Here is a 20,639-nt window from a genome sequence, read left to right as displayed (position 1 = left end):
ATGGCAATGCCAGATCCTTAACTTACTGAGTGAGGCCAAGGATCGAACCTGCGTCCTTATGGATGCTAATCAGATTCCTTACTGCTGAGCCACAATGGGAACTCCCTGCTTGTTCTTCTTCCTCTAGACTTGGCTTTTTGCCTGACCCCTTGAGGACTCCATCCAGATGACCCAGCAAGTACCTGAAAATGAGAGTTTAGAAAGCCAAAGGCTTTGTCTTCCTAATCTTAAATCAGTTCCTGCCCTGACCACCCTGGTTTCTCCTGACATGATCAGCATTACTTAAGCTACCTGGATTCAGAATCTCAGATACCTCTAAATTTTCCGTCCACCTCTTATATCCACTGGGTAGCCAAGTTCTCTCTCTTCCATCTAAATTGAGTCTCTCATGTCTTTTCTCACCTTTCTGCTCCCCCAGCCACTGCTCTAGTTTCCATCCCTCATTACCTCTGACCTAGCCAATTGGAATACTCTCCTAACTAGTTGCTGGTTACCTTTCATTCCTCCCTGCTTCAAAACTTCTTAAACACTGGCATTTTATTATAACTTACGGCAATCACATTTCAAAAATTAAACAAACAAACGAAAAATCTCTTTTGGTTTTGTGTCATTTAACAAATTCAGTAGAGACTTCTCAGCTTGGTGTCTGAGATAGTCCATAAGGTTACCATTTGTATTTTTGGCTTGTTCTTCTATAAAGAAGAAGAAAACAAAGTGTTGTGTGCTCTGAATAACTTCATTGCTTCTTGCCTCCTCACCCTGTTCCCTTTTTCTAGAAAGCTCCACCCACACATCTCTATCAATTAAAACATATGCATTTTATCAAGTTCAATCTCAATACACATCTCCTTTCTCCATCCCCTTCAGATACAGTTGCTTCCACTATGATTTGATGACAACATATTTTGGGGTTGTTCTTATGCTTCTTGATGTGGATTTTTTTTTCTACACTATTAGTTTTTTGAATCTTACTTTTGCAGGTTCTTTTGCACAGACACAGTTTGTTGCCCATAGACCAGGCTAAATAAAGAAACAGAATAATGATTCATAATGAGACTGGGTCTACAAGATGTGAAAAATCTAATTCTTCATTGAATCCAGTGCTTGTTAAGTGACTGCAGTACATAAGGTAGTGTGTTAAGGACCTGGGGTACACAGAGAAGCATGGAACAGTACTTCCCAGTTCTCCAGGGTCGCAAAATTACATGGACGAAAAGTCACATGAGGAATTCATCATACCACGAAAAACTTACAACAGTAGGTGTGACTTCAAGGAGTGTGTATGAAAGTGGCAGGACTTCTTACCTCTATTAGAGTAGATAGGTTGGGGGTGAGGGATAGATGGTGGGGAGAGAACTGAGCAGATAGGAATGGCTTCCTGCAGGTGGGAATGTCTGATTTGGGTTTTGAAAAGTGACTAGGCATCATCAAGGAGAATGGGAAGGTAAGGAGGGTAGGGGTGGAATGGAAAGCTAATGCAAGAGCTCTGCTCTGCTTGCTCTTGGAGGCTCAGCATACTAAGACAACCTGGTTACCAAATGGTTATTTTCTGTCTGCAAGTTAAATATATCCTAAATGACAAAGCCCTTTGATCCCTTTGAAAGAAAAAGAGAGAGGAAGAACCTCTCCGGGACTACTTATGATTGAAAGTCATTCATTCTTCTTTTTTTTTTTTGAATGTTTTGTAGAGAAAATCTGTGATTGCAGTGAGCTTCATAGCAGCGTTCCTCTTCCTGCTGGTTGTGCGCCTTGTAAATGAAGCGAATTTCCCATTGCTACTAAACTGCTTTGGACAACCTGGTACAAAATGGATACCATTCTCCTATACGTACAGACGGCCCCTTCGCACTCACTATGGATACATAAATGTGAGGACGCAAGAGGTAAGACCTCAGAGGGTTATGCGGAGTTTGAGCGTATCCATGGTAATAGCTCTTCGTTAGGGAGCAGGGTGGTTTCCAATCACTGAACTTACTCTCTGCCCTAGTGAGCATCTTAGGGTCCATGATATTTTCTGTGTTCTCATCCTTAGACATTTATTGACACATGTCTAAAGGCTGCTGTCCCTCCTACATCAAATCTTCTGATTTACTGGCTTCACGTGGAGTTGAGGAAGCAATTACCTGTTTTCCTAGTGGTTTGTGGCACAACATACATATCTTTCCATTCAGAAACTGTGATCAGCAGTTACCAGCTGGAGAGCTGGCTGGCTTTATTTCCTGGAGGTCAACTGTTGGGGACAGCTCTCTGTAGAACTGCAGAGAAGCATTTGTGCTCTTTAAAACTCTGTAATCCTTAGACCTCAAGCTAGAAAAGGCCAAGCTGATTTTAAAATTCTCCATGGCTGCAGAGATAATGGGATTTAAAGAGTTTCCATATTTAAAGGGGTTAAAATCATTCAAATCCTATAATCACTGAACCTCTGAATCTTTGTAGCCAGTTGGTGCTATAGAAGAGAATGGAGGTATATTGACAAGTAGAAAGTACACACTGTGCCAGCACTGTTGCAAGCAAGGATTTGTATCATGGAGGGAAGTCAAAATGAAATGAGCCTCACAAAATGTATGAAGTGTACAGAAGTGATTAATAAAATTGCTTTCACTCTTTGTTTCTATGGAGAGGGATGAGTGTGAGGTTAATATTCATAAATACAAAGTCCAAGCCTATTGGAGGTTGTTGGTGACAAAGGTACAAATCATTAGTGTGTCTACATTACTGGGACGAGTTTGGGGTCAGATCCCTTTGAAAGGTCAGTTTGTAAAGATGCCAGATAGGAGAGTTACCCACAGAATGCTGCTCCTATCCCAAGAGTTATTCTTAGCATCCGAGAAAGGATGTTGAAAACTGACTTGGCCCATCCCCTTTCATAGGCAATATCCAACCAGAGTTATTGCATCGAGTTAATTTGATCCTTTGAAAATTGTTTCTCTATTTGCAGTTATATTCACAGACTTTTTATTAGAACTTTATCGTTAAAAAATGGGGGGCACTATTAATAACAGACAAATTCTTAGGAACCTTGCCTGATGTTTATCCTTTAAGTGGTTTGAAATTAATTTTTTCAAAAGTATCCATTGCTTGAATTTGTTCAGTATCTTAATACAGTGATTACCTATGGAAACATTTACCTCTTAGAAAATGGTTTGTCTCACTCTCATCTTTTGTTACTTTTGTTTCTGGCTGTCATTCAGTATTCTTTAACTCTACCGGATCATGTGAATCATTTCACAAGTGCCTGACATGGCCAAAAAAAAAAAAAAAAAAGAGTTCCCGTCGTGGCACAGCGGAAACGAATCCCACTAGAAACCTTGAGGTTGTGGATTCGATCCCTGGCCTCACTCAGTGGATTAAGGATCCGGCATTGCTGTGAGCTGTGGTGCAGGTCACAGACTTGGCTCAGATCTGGCATTGCTGCGGCTCTGGCGTAGGCTGGCTGCAACATCTCCGATTAGACCCCTAGCTTGGGAACCTCCATGTGCTGAGGGTGCAGCCCTAAAAGGACAAAAAACAAACAAAAAAAACAAAACAAAAAAACAAGTGCCTGACATGGGGAGAAAATGAAACATGGGACTGAAGCATCTCCTGAATTACTCTCATGAGGGAAAACCAAATATCAAAGAGCCTTTCATTTGTTTAAATATTAATGGATTGGATTTTGGAGTGTTAAGGGGAAAACTGACCTAGGGCTGTAGTTCCTAGGGCTATTAGTCATATGAACCAGGCTATTTTTGAAATTCTTTTGGTATAGTTTTTAATATAATGATTTTTCTGCAGGATATTAATCATTATTTGGATCCTATGGAATTACTTTCTTGGGAGGAAATATGACTATTGGAAAAAAGAATTTTAGACCATGGAGACACACAGGCATGGTTTGAGTGCCAGTTCTCACACTGATGAAAACAAGATCAGCTAACAAAGTTATTAAGAGGGTTAAATAAGACAAAGGGCATGAGGTACCCAGCCATACTCATGTTCAGTGAATGAATTTCTTTTGCTTCCCCTGTACTTACCAGTTATGACATGAAATGTTCAGTGCGAACAACACCGCAATACCAGTCCAGAGTATCAGACTTTAAATTTTAAAGACTCTGTTTTCAAGGCAATAAACATATAAAGGAGTTTCCATTAGAAATCAGAGTTTTGCAAAGTAAAACCACAATGAGAAGGGGGAAAAAAGCACAAGGAGGAATCACTATACACAAAGCGCTAGATTGGCAAAAGAAATCAAGAATCTGACAATACCAAGTGTTGGTGAAAATGGGGAACAACTGGAGCCCCTATACACTAGCTGGGGGAACAAGCACTTTGGAAAAAACAGCTTCCTATTATCCAGTAAAGTTGAAGATCTGTATGCGCTCTGTCCCAGCATTTCCAATCATCCGCATATTCACTAGGGACGCCCATAAGCGCATGCAATGGGAGACATGGACAGCATGCATCCAGCATTTTTCATAACAACTAAAACCTGGAAGCAACCCACAGACTATCAGTAGGAGAATGGTTAAAATTGTGTTATATACTAGAATACCATGCATCAATGGAAATGAAGAAATTGCAGCGAGGTGTGACCACTTGTGTGAATCTTAAACATAATTTTGAGAAAAGATACAGTAATAAAAGAATATACACAGTGTGTGGTTCAATTTTTAGATCACAGGAAGAGGCAAAACTAAATGATGCTGTTTAGGGACAGTTAGAGGAGATAAAACTAAAAAAGGAAAAAAAAAAAAAAGCCAGAAAAATCATGTAAGTGAGAAGAGCAGTTACCTTTGAGAAACATGTGTGGTTTGTGATAAGTGTGCGTTTCTGGAATATCAACAATGTCTTATCTCTTGATCCAGGTGGAAGTTTCATGGGTATTCACATTCTAAATACTTATTAAATACACATTCATGCTGTATGCACTTTTCTACATGTCTATTTCATAATAAAAAATTTAAAGTACCTTCTGAGGCCAAGGAGGGTGGTTACTGACTGGGACTCACACAGAACGTTTCACCTAATGTAACAAGGAATAACTAAAATAACATATCGAAACCAAAATAGACATATTTGAAAACAGGAAATTTCACTTGATGCAAAAACTGGCATACAGGAAACTTATTCCTCTCATCTATGCATGACAGAAAGGGAGGCCCCATGCTATAACATTAGTACAGGTAATAAACAGTTTTGTATGGAAATTTTTTACATGGAGCACCCAAAAAGCATGACAGATTTCCCTCCAAACTCGGATAGTTCTAGACTAAGTTGGGAGGAGAACAAAATTTGGTGGCTCTCTACCTCTCACTTTATTAATTTCATCTTTCCTTCTCAGAACTCTGCCCTTCTCTACCCCCATATCTGTGCTCTGCACTTACTCTCAAGTGCTCTGTGCTTTGACCCTTACCAAGTAATGGTTTCAAGTGCAATCCTTCCCAAAGATAGTTGCATTAAATAAGACTTGGGAAGAAAAAAAATCTTCAAGAGGCAAAGTAATACAGCTAAAATGATGAGTGGTGGATTTGATGTTCTGGAGCAAATAGCCATAATAGTGGCCCTCAAATCTTGGTTTAAAGATAACCACACTCCTATGTCCCTGATCACTCTATTCTAATCTGAAGGGTCACCAGCTTGGCTGAGCTGAGTCAAGTGGTCACCAAGGGAATCTGTTTATTTTAAAACCATGGTCCTTGAGGTTTTTCTCAGAGGTTTCTCGGAAGAAAGCTCATGCTTTCAAGAATCTACCAGACTTCTATGAATTTTTTTTAAACACATATAGATATGCCAGCAGTGATTTCCAGATTTAGAGCATTTGCAAACATGATCATTGTTGATGATAGTTTTATCCCCTGATGCCTCTGTTGGACCAGCTATTGCTGCCACCTAGGCAAAGATTTTTGTGGCCAGAAACGTTTACAAGAAAGAATGTCTTTTCAATACCATTAAATAGAGGCAGGAGCTGAGAATGGAAGAATTAGACTGACGATCTCGTGGACAGTGGAGAGCTGAGTTGCTTGGGAGCAAACTCTGTTTCTCTTATTATCTTTAAAAATGAGATCAGTTCTGGTCCCTTTGGCCTGGCATCAGTGGAAGTATAGGAGTCTCATGAATCTGTGATAGTCTGTCATGAAGGCCTCACATATGGTAAATTGTATTATTCCTGCTCGGCCTCATTTTATCAATTCACCTAGTTTTTGAATGATCTATTCCCAAAGGAAGTATAAGACATAAAAGTACAAAGAACACAGGAGAGAGAAAAAGGTGCATTTGCTTATATTTCCTACTGCTGGAGTTTTTTGTTTTTTTTTTTTTTCTTATTTCCTGCTCCATACTGATAAAAAAAGGAGCATGTCGTGAAAACTATGGACTAGTGTTGCAGAGTTAAATTGAAAGAATTAAAATGCCCATCCCACCATAACAATGCCAGTCTAAATATAATGCATTTGGTGATTGGCTCCTATCCTTTTTCCTGTTGCCTTTCCCTTTCTTAATGTGTACAGACTAAAAGTTCTTACCTTTGGGGGAGGAGAGGTCTTGAGAGGCAGGAAAGCAAAATGAGTGCCGGCTAACTCCGTGAGTGCTGAGATTCCGAGAGTCCCTGCTGACCACAGAACCCAAATTCCTCATCAGTACTTTGAGCTGACAACAACCAGGAGGAGGTACTGCCATGCTGAAGTTGGGACCAGGAAAGATTTAGACTTTGCAATAGGGCCTATATGCATGTCCCCTGCATCCTACTCCTATTTTAATCCTCATCAGCCATCTGCTCAGACTTGCCCTCTCATGTCACTGCTGGTTGATAATGCAACCCTCCATTTTCATAGGACTGAATTTGAGAGACCTCCACCTATAGCTTTTTATATTTTAATAATTTACTGTATTATCATTTGACCTTGAATTTGACCAGTGAAAACCATGTAACACCTCCATATCCGTTTTTAAAAAAATCCCAGTACCCGTGTTTGGCAATATCCTGAGAACTCTGCTCTCTCCTTAATGCAAATTTTAGTGATTCATTTTAAATTAATTGTGGCAGAAAGACGGTATAAAAGTCTAAAATACTGCAGGGCTTTGTTCCAGGTAATCATTGTTTCTCCCTGTTGAGATCATGGCTCGCTCTGAGGAAAGAGAAGGAAGTGAACTTTAGGCTAAATTCTCTTTGTAGTTTCCAGACCATGGCATCAGTCCTTGTGTTGTCTTTTTTGTTGGTGACCTGGTGTGAAGTCATTGCTCGGAGCAAACAACCCGCAACTTATTTGCATTAACTACTTGATAAGAGAATCAGGCTCCGGGGATCAATAGGATGCCAGGCAGATCTTCCTGGTGATCTGTCGGGGTGACAGATGTCTCCCTTCGATCTGATAAGAGAGTCATCACAACTAGAGCTGCTGAGGATTTCAGTATTTGGGGAAGGGTGCCCTTTCCTGTGGTGTCTAAAGATGCGGCAAGTGAACAAGCACAGAATTTCTGGAACACAGCAAATCGTAGGGCTGTGTATTGATTTGCTTAACAATGTCATCAGGCCGAAATATGTCTCTTTAAAAAATGAGAACATCTTAAAGCCTCAAGTAGGCTAAATAAGAATACTTAGCATCCGTTACTGTGACAGACAGGCCACACTGGCCTAATTAAAGATGTGCAGAACAGATTGATGTTGCAATAGAATTTCCCGAATTGTGGTTATAGCGACGATTAAGAAACTGAGCTGACGGTCTTGGCAATAAAAGCACACACTCCACATAGTCAAATAAATGTACACATGTAACTAAAGCTGACATGAATAGGTATTCTGTATTTGGGGATGCAGGCTTTGGATTTTTCATAAGTAGATTGAGAGCAATTATATGCAAATATATGTTCCAAAAGTTTTAAAATGATCAATTTAATTGTTAATTAAAATCTAAACATTCCATTTGTGTAATCCTAAAGCAAAATAACTTTCAACTGTTAGATTTTTATAGAAAAGGGAACAACTAAATTAACATAGAATAAAGATTGCTTCTTTGGCATGTGCATATTGGATTCATCATTTTAAAGATAATTTATCTTTTTCCTGAGCATGAGGGCATATGTTTATTGAGTGGAGAAGAGATTATGTGTCTCAGTCTTCTTGTGAAATCACAGCTCCCAAACAGTGGCCATATCTCAAGTCAATCTCTGTTCAAGTGTCAAATGAGAGGGACAGACATGGCTGTGAGTTATAATTCCAGAAAGCTTTTGTTGGGGGTGGGAAGTGAGACATGTGCATAGGATGAAGAGTTGGATGGCATAAGGAGAGAAGAAAAAGCAGAGTTGGGCAAAAGCAAAAATTTCAAATATGCACTGTCCATTTTCCTTCAGCTCCTACCACTCCCAACAAGCCAAGAACACTACAGGAAAAGCCACAGTAAACTAACAACATCTGTGCAAGTAATCACCACTACCTCATGCTCCTTGATTCATTTCTTACATCTCTCTTCTTCCATTACCCTTAGGTTTTTTGTTTGTTTTTAGGGCTGCAGGTGGAGCATATGGAAGTTCCCAGACTAGGGGTTGAATCAGAGCTGCAGCTGCTGGCCTATGCCACAGCCACAGCAATGCCAGATCCAAGCCATGTCTGTGACCTCTAACACAGTTCATGGCAATGCTGGATCGTTAGTCCACTGAGCAAGGCCAGGGATTAAACCAGCATCCTCATGGATGCCGGTCAGATTCATTACCACTGAGCCACAACAGGAACTAGCCATTAACTTTAGTTCTAATCTTCTAGCTCCTCATGGTGTTTGGTTGGTACCCAGAAGTGAGGTGCTCTTACCTTGGTCCAGCTGCCATGTAGATCTATATATGTTGTCACTGCTAATAATGTTTTACTCTGTACAACCCTGACATGGACAAGGCATCCCATGCCCAAGGGGCCCCTGAGGCAGTGCCATAGTCCTGTGTGATCCTCCAATTTAACAGAGAAGGAAATCAGACACATGTGGGGGCAAAAAGGGCCAGACTGCCTGGAATGCAACTTACTCCAGGGGATAGACTATAGCAAATGCATTCATTGGGTAATTGTGATCTGGGAATGTGAATGAGATCTATGGGAAAAACAAAACAAAAACAAAAGCTATCTTTTTTTTAATGATTTTTATTTTTTTCCATTATAGTTCATTTACAGTGTTCTTCAATTTCTACTGTACAGCAAAAACTAAACTCTTATTTTTTTTTCTTTTTTTAGGGCCGTATCCATGGCATATGGAGGTTCCCAGGCTAGGGGTGGAATCAGAGCTGTAGCTGCTGGCCTACACCACAGCCACAGCAACTCAGGATCCGAGCCACAACTGCGACCTACACCACAGTTCACAGCAACGCCAGATCCTTAACCCACTGAGCAAGGCCAGGGATCGAACCTTCGTCCTCATGGATGCTAGTCAGATTTGTTAACCACTGAACCATAGTAGGAACTCCTAACACTCTCATTTGCAAAATAATAATATATACATATAACATATGCATCCATCCATATTCATGAACCAGTACATGCAAATATTCAGAAAACACATGCATGTATAAAAGCATGTGGGCAATATATACACACACACATACTTGCAGGACAATTTACATTTTGCTTCTCTCTCTTTTTTTTTTTTTTTGGCCACCCTCATGGCATAGGAAGTTCCTGGGGCAGGGATTGAACCTGTGCCACAGAAGCCACCTGAGCCACTGCAGTGATAACACCGGATTTTTACCCTACTGCACCACAAGGGAACTCCTACACTTTCTTAAACACAAGCACACACAGACTACATATATATATATTCATTATATCATGTAATTAAATGCTTAAATGTATAATTAACCAGTTATATGTATATATAGTACCTCCTGTGCTTGCCACTGTCTCTTTATTACAGAAATAATCTCTTCACTCCTGATCACGTGACTGAGCAGAAAGTTCAGGCCAGTGACTGACCAATTGCATGGCGGGTCAAGGGGTGAACACATGGCCCAAGATGAGCCATTCTGAAGTCTTCCCAGGTTCATTGTTTTTCTACATCATGCTGTGGGAGAGACACTCTTTTCTTTTCAGTGGTAGAGCTATTGAGATACGATTCTCTGGGTGTCAGAGGCTGTGTTCCCTGGAGAGAAGCAGAAGCCAGCTGCAGAGCTCAAGCAAGGGCCTGGACAGTACACTAGGGACAGTACTCTAGTGCTGAGAGCAGTCATTCTTTTTTTTTTTTTTTTTTTTTTTTTTTTTTTTTTTGTCTTTTTTGCTATTTCTTTGGGCCGCTCCCATGGCATATGGAGGTTCCCAGGCTAGGGGTCGAATCAGAGCTGTAGCCACCGGCCTACGCCAGAGCCACAGCAACGCGGGATCTGAGCCGCGTCTGCAACCTACACCACAGCTCACGGCAACGCCGGATCCTTAACCCACTGAGCAAGGCTAGGGACCGAACCCGCAACCTCACAGTTCCTAGTCGGATTCGTTAACCACTGCGCCACGACGGGAACTCCACAGAGCAGCCATTCTTAAGGCCAGTCTACCCTCCCTTTGTTTTGAGTATATAAGTCAGTAAATTGAGTGTATAAGCCAGTAAATCCTTTTCATGTCTGCTGGTTTGGGTAATGTTTTGGTTACCTGCAACCAAAAGAGTCCTAGCTGATACATACATTATACTTTATAGTTATTTTACAACCACCACCATTAAACATTCTGAAACTCACCTTTAAGCAAGGTGCTGCCTGGAGCACATGAGGAGCTCTCTTTCCAAATCCATACTTCAAACCTGCTGGGAAGCTGAGCATGAGAAGACACATCCATCAGTCAGTCCCTCAGCTGATTCAGGTGTCCACAGAGATGCACACTATATGTTCCCTGTTCAGGGACATGGGTTTAGGAAACTAACTTGTACTTTAGAGGAAGGAATATGAAGGTTACAAAGCCAGAAAATAGTCTGATAGGACTTATTACTTACTGAAGTTCTAGTTTTACTCAACTGATTAATCATATTGTTTTATTATAATTATGCACATGAAATCTTTCTTATTGCTATGAGGCATCATCAGTCAAAGCAGATTTATTTTCACTTTATAAATCACATCTGTTATTGATGAAAGATGTGTTATTGTCATAGTTTTCAAAGTAGTAATTGGTTCCCCAGGAAGATATAAGGGAATTTTATTCATTACAGAACCTTGGGTAGAAAAATGCCTATTTGCCAAGTGTCAGGTTAATACACTTGAAAACTCCTATTAGAAATTTAAATATCAATTTACTTCATTTGTAACAAGCAGAGAAAAACAAAACAGAGCACCCACCAAAAGGCACCCTGACATGAAAGTTAAAAAGATAGTAGAACTAATGCCCCAATGGTAAGAGTTGTTATTCATCTCTCTTTTTTTCTTTTTTTTTTAAGGGACATACCTGCGGAATGTAGAGGTTCCCAGGCTAAGGGTTGAATCAGAGCTGCAGCTGCTGGCCTACACACAGCCACAGCAATGTGGGATCCAAGCTATGTCTGCAACCTACACCACAACTCACAGCAATACCGGATCCCCAGCCCACTGAGTGAGGTCGGAAATCCAACCCTTGTCCTCAAGGATACTGGTCGGATTTGTTTCCACTGCGCCACGATGGGAACTTCTGTTCATCTTTTCCAAGTTCCAGCTAATAGCCTCACAGAGTGACTAGCACAAAACCACTCATCAAGTGGCAGTTAGTATTAATTGTAAATATTAGTCAGTCATTAAATATTTAATGAGTCCATGCTCAGTTCCAGACAATGTGCTAAGGAGTAGCCATGAACCCCACTTTCAAGAAAAATTAAAATTGGGGCTCACTAAGAAAGAGAATGTGGTTCAGTTTGGTTATTAGTATCTTGAAACAATACCACCTAGAGGGTATTGACATTTCAGCATAACAGATTTATTCTGTTGCTCTTCAGAATAGTGAACATTCAAATAATTTCAGCTAAACAACTGTATTCAATGTCTGGAAGATAATTTGTCACTAAAGAGATAGCATCAAATTACGATTTCTCATTTTCCAGAGTAGGCTTACAAAGGCTTACTTACAAAAGAAAAATGTTTATTAAAGAATTTTTATTTCAGGAGTTCCTGTTGTGGCTCAGCAGGTTAAGAATCTGACATAGTGTCTGTGAAGATACAGGTATGGTCCCTGGGCTCACTCAGTGAGTTAAGGATCTGGCATTGCTCAAGCTGCGGCATAAGCCACAGATGCGGCGTGGCTGTGGCGTAGGCTGATAGCTGCAGCTCCAATTTGACCCCTAGCCTGAGAACTTGCACACCCATGGGTGAGGCTCTAAAAAGAAAAAAAAAAAATTATTTCAAACGTAATTGTAGCTCCTATGTCAAATAATATCCCACAGACTTGGGAAGTTGTATATATAGTTAATTGAATAATATGGCTAATAGATATTCTAAAATATTTAATAAATAGATTACTGATTCAACAGGAAAATGAAGTGAAGAGTTCTGTTCCAGCAGTATGATTACAGAATTCTGCTGTAACACTAGGACATGCTGGATAAAATTGGATATGTGATTTAATGCCCAGTTGACCTTGCTAGAAATCAGGGAAATCTTGAAGCACCAGAAACTGAGAAGGAATGGAAAGAGAAGTAAACATGAAAGCTGGGTGTTGTCCCTGCCAGTGACTGAGGGGATGGGTATTATGCACTCTGCAGGTTGGAGAGCAAGATCTGGGTCCAGCAAAGGCAGAGAGTGAGAACCCTTCACGCCCACCTAATGCTGGGCCTTTATAAGCTCTCCCCAAGTGAAGAGGTAGCCTAGGAAAGAGATCATGAAAACTGGCACAGAACAGATAAGGAAGCTTCTTTATATCTTTGGTCTTTAGAGAAAAAAAAAAATTATCCCTAGAATTTTAAAATACCAGACCTCTACCCTAGTGGTCTTAAAATTTGAATTTTATTGCTTGCGTTTCCTAGGAACCCTGCAAGCTGAAAAATCAATGAAAAATTTGGTCCCTAGATGGAAATAAACTGGGGCTAAGAAAACCAAGACTCCTCTGTTCCGATAACACAGAGACAAGGGAATCTTAGAAGGCAATATTAAAAATTACAAAGCAGGTACTTATTGTGACTATGCACATCCTTTGCTATAAAAAAATATGACTGTGTGAGTACAATGTGTTTCCCTATGCCCAGTCGCGATGTTTCATAATACACTGCACATTTGCTCTGTTGGCCAACTCAATTAAAGCATTCTGAATTCTAGCTTATACCTAGTCCACAGGATTTGGGGTAAGAGATCATGGGCCTATTGGGAGCCATGCACTTTACAAGCCATCATCTCTGTTAGTCCTTACAGAGAACATATTATTTCATTGGTTTAACTAATTTCCAAGGCCCCAAATTCATGATGCTCTGCCTGTGCCTTTGGTTGTCCTGTGCAGGCAAAGGAAGACACTGAGAATGCCTTGGTCAGCATCCTCCAGTCAATGGTTTCATGGAGGCTTCATCTGTTCCAGTGGTAAAGCTCATTGACCACACTTGCTGCATCCACTGCATGCTGGCCTCTGTGCTAGGCTCTGGAATTGTAAAGAAGAAAACACTTTTTGTCTAAAAGTACAGAACAGTTTTTCATAATGTTAACTGGTAATAAACGAGATGGAATACTATGTGTAGAGGGTTATTTTAACTCTTTTTTTTTTTTTTTTTTTTTGTCTTTTGTCTTGTTGTTGTTGTTGTTGCTATTTCTTGGTCCGCTCCCGCGGCACATGGAGGTTCCCAGGCTAGGGGTTGAATCGGAGCTGTAGCCACCGGCCTACGCCAGAGCCACAGCAACGCGGGATCCGAGCCGCGTCTGCAACCTACACCACAGCTCACGGCAACGCCGGATCGTTAACCCACTGAGCAAGGGCAGGGACCGAACCCGAAACCTCATGGTTCCTAGTCGGATTCGTTAACCACTGCGCCACGACGGGAACTCCCTATTTTAACTCTTTAAATGTAGACACAGAAAGAAGGTTTGGAGACAGTCCCTGGAAATATGAACTGTAGTCTATGAGTCTATGTCTAGAGTCTATGTCTGGGTGGTAAATTTTAGATAACCTTTTTCTTCAAGTTGTTTTCCAATTTTTATACAGTGATCAGGTATTGTACTTATTACTAGAACAAATTACTAGAATCAAGTACTTTATTTTTATTGTTTTAGCAGTATCTATCTGTGAAACACTCAAGCTGTTAGTATTATCTAGAAAATAGAATTTAAAATGTCCAGATACAAAGTTCTGTTGTGGTGCAGGGGGATAAGGATCCAGCTGCAGCAGCTTGGCTTACTGCTGCGGCATGGATTTTATCCAGGGCGCTGGGACTTTCACATGCCATGGGTGCAGTCTAAAAAATAATTAAATGTCCAGTATAAGTATATTGTCGGAGTACTTTTAGAAGTGAGTACTCTTGGAGTTCCTGTCATGGCTCAGTGATAACCAACCCTGACTAGTATCCATGAGGACGTGGGTTCAATCCCCAGCTTTGCTCAGTGTATTAAGGATCCAGCATTGCTCTGAGATGTGGTGTGGGCTGGTGCATGCAGTTAGTATCTCATATTGCTATGGCTGTGGTGTAGGCTGGCAGCTACAGCTCTGATTTTACCCCTAGCCTGGGAACTGCTATAAGCGGGTTCAGCCCTTAAAACAAACAACTATACAAGCAAAAAGACAAAAATAAAAGGGCAAAAATAAACCAGTGGGACCTAATCAAAACTGTCAAGCTTTTGCACAGCAAAGGAAACCATAAAAAAACCAAAAAGACAACCTATGGAATGGGAGAAAATAGTTTCAAACGAAGCACCACTAATTATTAGAGAAATACAAATCAAAACTGCTTGAGGTACAACCTCACACTGGTCAGAATGGCCATCATTAATAAGTCAACAAATAACAAATGCTGGAGAGAATGTGGAGAAAAGGATACCGTCCTACACTGTTGGGAATGTAAATTGGTGCAAGCACTATGGAAAACAGTATGGAGGTACTCAGAAAACTAAGTATAGAACTACCATGTGACCCAGCAATCCCACTCTTGGGCATATATCTGGGTAAAACTTTCCTTGAAAAAGACATATGCACCTGTATGTTCATTGCATCACTGTTCACAATAGGCAAGACATGGAAACAACCTAAATGTCCATCGACGGATGAATGGATTAAGAACATGTAGTATATATACGCAATATAATACTACTCGGCCATAAAAAAGAACAAAATAATGCCATATGCAGCAACATGGATGGAACTAGAGACTCTCATCCTGAATGAAGTAAGTCAGAAAGAGAAAGCCAAATGCCATATGACATCACTTATATCTGGAATCTAATATGTGGCACAAGTAAACCTTTCCACAGAAGAGAAATGCGTGGACTTGGAGAAGAGATTTGTGGTTGCCAAGGCGGAGGGGGAGGGAGTGGAATGAACTGGGAGTCTGGGGTTTATAGATGCATTCTGTTGTATTTGGAGTGGGTAAGCAATGAGATCCTGCTGTATAGCACAGGGAACTATATCTAATCACTTGTGATGGAACATGATCGATGCTAATGTGAGAAAAAGAATGTATATAGGTGTGTGTGTGTGACTGGGTCACTTTGCTGTACAGTATAAAATTGACAGAACACTGTAAACCAATTATAATCAAAAAATAAAAATCATTGAAATTAAAAAATAATTTAAAAAAAAGAAATGAGTACTCTTACTTCTTCTTGAGTTGCTTATAGTGACTTCCTTCCAAAGAGTATAACATGGAAAGGGGGGGGAATAATTTTCCAGTGGAGCAACCTGACAAACACTACCTCAGCCAGGTGGTCAAGGTCAACATGGATAGTGATAAATCATGTTGATAGTGTGATCCCTTAGGATGAGGTGATGAAAATGGCATTTTTTCTCTGTGGTCTTCATCTCTTAAACCCATAACCCCTGTCTTGATGAGAAAAACACCAGGAAAAACAAAAAACAAAGTCTGAGAAATTGCCTCAACCAAGAGAATCTTAAGAAGATATGTCTACTCAGTGTAATGTGGCGTCCTGGATGGGATCTTGGAACAGAAAAATGGCATTGGGTCAAAACTAAGGAAATCTCAATCAAGTATGGACTTTAGTTAATAGTAATTTACTATACTGTTTCATTCACTGTAACAAATGTACTATACTAAAGTGTAATTTTGATAATAGGGGAAACTGGATTGGGTATATGGGAACTCTCTGTCTTATCCTCTCAATTTTTTTCTATAAATCTAAAACGTTTGATTTATATGTAAATCAAACCATAAAAAATAAAATGAAAAATACATATGAAATGGTATTCAAAGTGAAAGAGAGGAGTGCAGAATAAATAGCATAATGATAAATGGTTAGCAATGTAAAAAAATACCCACAAACTTTTACATACACCACAATTACAAATTCATAAATATGTGCATATAAATGTGAGCATATAGAAGAGGAATATATAGAAAATGATTGCATAAGAGGATATTTAAATGAAAGTACTTCTGTCTCAAGGGTTTGCGGAGAAACAACCAAGACTAGAAAAAGGTAAGATTTGTGCACCGTATTTCCACATACTAAAACTGGGGGAAAAATAACCTAAAGAGTACATTTTGAAATTATCAGAATACTTCAGTTACCATTTACCTACCTCTGGCATATATAATAAATGCAGAAGAGGCATTTTTTCAGAAACAAAGTAGTCCCTCTCTTTATCCTCAGGTTTTACAAGCTGTTCCACAGTAGAGATGTGATTACTCTATATAAGTATTAGCTATTTTTAATTATTTTTTTATTAAAGCGTAGTTGACTTACAATGTTGTGTCAGTTTCTGCTGTATAGCAAAGTGACCCAGTCATATGGATGATTATCAATTAATAATCTCTAATAGATCACAGGTAAATCTATTATGATCTATGAAATCATAATAGATGTAACATCCATCTTCTCATATAGATACCATAAAATGAAAAGAGAGATCATACTAATTTTAAACCCTTCTGAAAAGTATGTTTTGCCCATAGTTTTCCATTTTTTTGATTATAGATGATCTACATATTGTGTTAGTTTCATATGTAAACAGAGTGATTCAGTTATATACATATTTTTTCATGTTATTTCCCATTATAGGTTATTACAGGATATTAAATTTTTTCTCTGTGTTACATGGTAATTCATGTTACTTAACCTATTTTATATACAGTAGTCTGTATCTGTTAATCCCATACTCCTTATTCCGCCCCCTTCCTCTTTGACGTAAAGGGTAACCATAAGTATGTAACCATAAGTTTGTTTCTATCTCTGTGATCCTGTTTTTGTTTTGTATATAAATTCATTTGTATTATTTTTGCAACTCGGCATATAAATGATATCATACATTTGTCTTTTTCTCACTTTGTTCACTCAGTATGATACTCTCTAGTTCCATTCACATTGCTGGAGTTGTTGTTATTCATTCTTTTATGGCTAGTATTCTATTTCATTTTTTTTTTTGTGTGTGTATACATACACACCACATCTTAAATCAATAGTCTGCTGATGGGCATATATATACAAAATATATATCTTTATAATGTATATATAAAGTATATATATAAAATAATGTATACAGTTAGCTCTATTTTTTTGTGCTTCTTTTGGTTCATTTATCAACATTTTTTTTGGTAAATACTATTTTTAAAATGATTGGGAGTTCCGTCTTGGCTCAGAGGAAACAAATCTGACTGGTATCCATGAGGACGCAGGTTTGATTCCCTGGCCTCATTCAGTGGGTTAAGGATCCAGTGTTGCCATGAGCTGTGGTGTAGGTCACAGATGAGGCTCAGATTGGGCATTGCTGTGTCTGTGGAGTAGGCCAGCAGCTATAGCTCTGATTCAGCCTACCCTAAAAAAATAAAAAGACAGAATATTAAAATGATTGTTCCTTGTGGGATTAGACTTGCTTCCTCTCTGCTCACCTTTTTTTCAGAATATTTAATAAATTCACCTCTACATTATTTTTTGAACAAAATGGAGATTCTTGGTTGTATCAGACTACTATGTGTATACCAGTGCTGTGTAACAAATCACCCCAAAACTCAGTGGTTTAAACAATAGTCATTTATTCTTGCTCACTCTTGTATGGGTCAGCTGGGATACAGCTTTCCAGTGAGCTCACCTGGGCTTAGCTTCAAATTCACAAGTGGGTCGCAAATGTACTTCCTGTGTTTCTCTTCGCTGATGAACTCTGGGTCACCTGGAGTGTATTAGTCCATGGTGAAAGCAGAAGCACAGAGATTAAGCCAAAATTTGGAAACACATCACAAGCTTCTGCTTGCTTCATATCTACTGACATTTCATTGACCAAAAACAAGTCACAGAGCCAAGCCAAAGTGAAGAGGCACCGATAACACACTTCACCCACCATGAGGCCAAGGCAAGTGATGTGGCCAAGATCAATGTGTAGGACATGTGCTCTATGGAGGTGAATGTGGAGAGAATGAATATTTTCCCCAAGTAATTTTATCTACCCACACTAGTACATTATTTATTGGAATTCCATTATATGTTAAAGACATTTTAATAGCAGTCACTCTTTCCTTTAAGAAAGTATTACCTATAAAAGCAATTTTTAATTAATTTGCTGAAAAAGAACTTGTATATACATTTTTTTTTCTTTTTCTTTTTTTCTTTTTAGGGCCACACCCATGGCATATGGAAGTTCCCAGGCTAGGGGTCTAATTGGAGCTACAGCTGCCAGCCTACACCATAGCTCATGGCAATGCTGGATCCTTAACCTACTGAGCAAGGCCAGGGATCGAACCCACAACCTCATGGTTCCTAGTCAGATTTGTTTCCCCTGTGCCACAACGGGAACTCCAAGAACATTTATTTATTTATTTATTGCTTTTTTAGGGCCATACTCGCAGCGTATGGAGGTTCCTAGTCTAGGGGTCTAATTGGAGCTACAGCTGCTGGCCTGGTTCCTCATCGGATTGTTTCCTCTGTGGCACGAAAGGAACTCCCTGTATATACATTTTAAACAAAGTTTTTGTCACATATAATAGGAGTTCTCTAAGTGTTTGCTGAATTATTTTTCTTCTCTTTAGTGCAAGCTTCAAATCATATTTATAGCTGTTTAATTTTGGTCTGCAGAAATGCTATTAATTTTACATAATTATCTTGCATTTGTATACTGAACTCTCTTAGGAATTCTAGTTAAGGTTTGGAAGTTCCCTTTGCATTGTTCCTGTGTGCAATCTCAATGTTTTTGTATGATCTTTTTCTCACTTCTTTTCAATATTTATGGCATTGATTAGATCTTATCAAACAATTGGAAATAACTACTTCTAAAAAGATTGTTAAAAAGGTTATTTCTAATGCTTGACCACGCAGCATAAAGTCAAGCTGACTTTGTTTTCTTTACCATGTTAAGGAAGAACCCAATTACTTTTCAATTTTTCTAAAATTGTATCTAGATGTGTTGAATTTCATCAAATGACTTTGGGGCATATATTGAAATGACTATGATTTTTCTCTTGAAACTTATCAAGATAGTACTTTCCTGTTTTGAACTGACTTTGTCAATTAATTTCTTCTTTTTTATGGTGTACGCAGTAGTCAGAGTTTTGCAGAGAAACAGAACCAACAGGATGTACATGCATGCATGCGCGCGCGCGTGTGTGTGTGTGTGTGTGTGTGTGTGTGTGTGTGTGTGTAGAGAGAGAGAGAGAATTTCTTCTAAGGAATTGGGTCATGTTATTGTGGAGGCTTGATGAGATGGGGTGTGGGCCAGTGTGTTTGAGACCTCAAGGAAGAATTGTAGTTGGAGTCCACAGGTGCTTTGCTGACAGACCACCTTTTCTCTTGGGGTCAGTCCTTTTCGTTTGGGAAAGGTCACTCTCTGTTCAATTAGGACTTGAGCTGACTAGATAAAACCCACCCACATCATGGAGGGTGATCTACTTTACTCAAAGTCCAATTTAAACTGTACTTGCATCCAAAAAGCAATTTCACAGAAACATCCAGAATCAAGTTTGACCAAATAGCTGGACATCATGGTCTAGCCAAATTGATGTATGAAATTAACCATAACAGTGTGTAAATATTTTAATGAATCATTGAATTTGAAACTTTTCCACAAATACTCCTTGGGGTTTTAAATGCAAAATACTTTATGGGTAAAATGATTCTCCCATACTGTAGGTAGGGAGACTGGGAAAGGTTATACAACTTCTTCCAAGTCACACTTGCTCAAAATGGCAGTGCTGAGTCATGCAATCCGGAATTCAGAGTCCCAGGTTCTAGTCCTATAATCAAAGGCAGATAAAGAGCATCCAATATGTCAAAACATTATTCTTCATACTGACCCTGCTTTCTTTGCTTGGGGTTCAATGGCCTATATCTCTTGTATATGACCTAATCTTGATTGTTTTTGTTGAGTTAAACATGAGTATAAGACTTGATATTTTTACATACTGGTATGAGCTGCTGTAAGTGGATTATCTTGTTGCAGTCCACGTCTGGGCCGAGTACAAAAGTGAAGCTCTCCTCCTGACTTTTTACTGTTTTGTCTTTGTAGGCATAACAACAGCAGCACCCCCATTCTTGCTATCTTGCTGATGAATTGACCTCATATTTCTCTCCTTTCATTTTTCAAAGGAAATTGCTGTTTTGTGAGTTACTTA

General features: G+C 39.3%; 1 protein-coding gene across 5 annotated transcripts in view; it reads left to right on the top strand.

The window, feature by feature from the left end:
• Positions 1-20,639, top strand: part of ST6GALNAC3 (ST6 N-acetylgalactosaminide alpha-2,6-sialyltransferase 3) — a 567,804-nt gene that overhangs the window by 248,846 nt on the left and 298,319 nt on the right. For all 5 annotated transcript variants that reach the window (XM_021097752.1, XM_021097751.1, XM_021097753.1 and 2 more), the window contains one exon: positions 1,689-1,883. In XM_021097752.1, coding sequence (XP_020953411.1) covers positions 1,689-1,883 — 195 coding nt within the window. The remainder of the gene's footprint in view (positions 1-1,688; positions 1,884-20,639) is intronic.

This window comes from Sus scrofa, chromosome 6 (genome assembly GCF_000003025.6).
Source record: "Sus scrofa isolate TJ Tabasco breed Duroc chromosome 6, Sscrofa11.1, whole genome shotgun sequence".
NCBI classification, from domain to species: Eukaryota; Metazoa; Chordata; class Mammalia; order Artiodactyla; family Suidae; genus Sus; species Sus scrofa.
The sequence above is the reverse complement of the archived record's forward strand: the minus strand, read 5'-3'. Positions and strand labels throughout refer to the sequence as shown.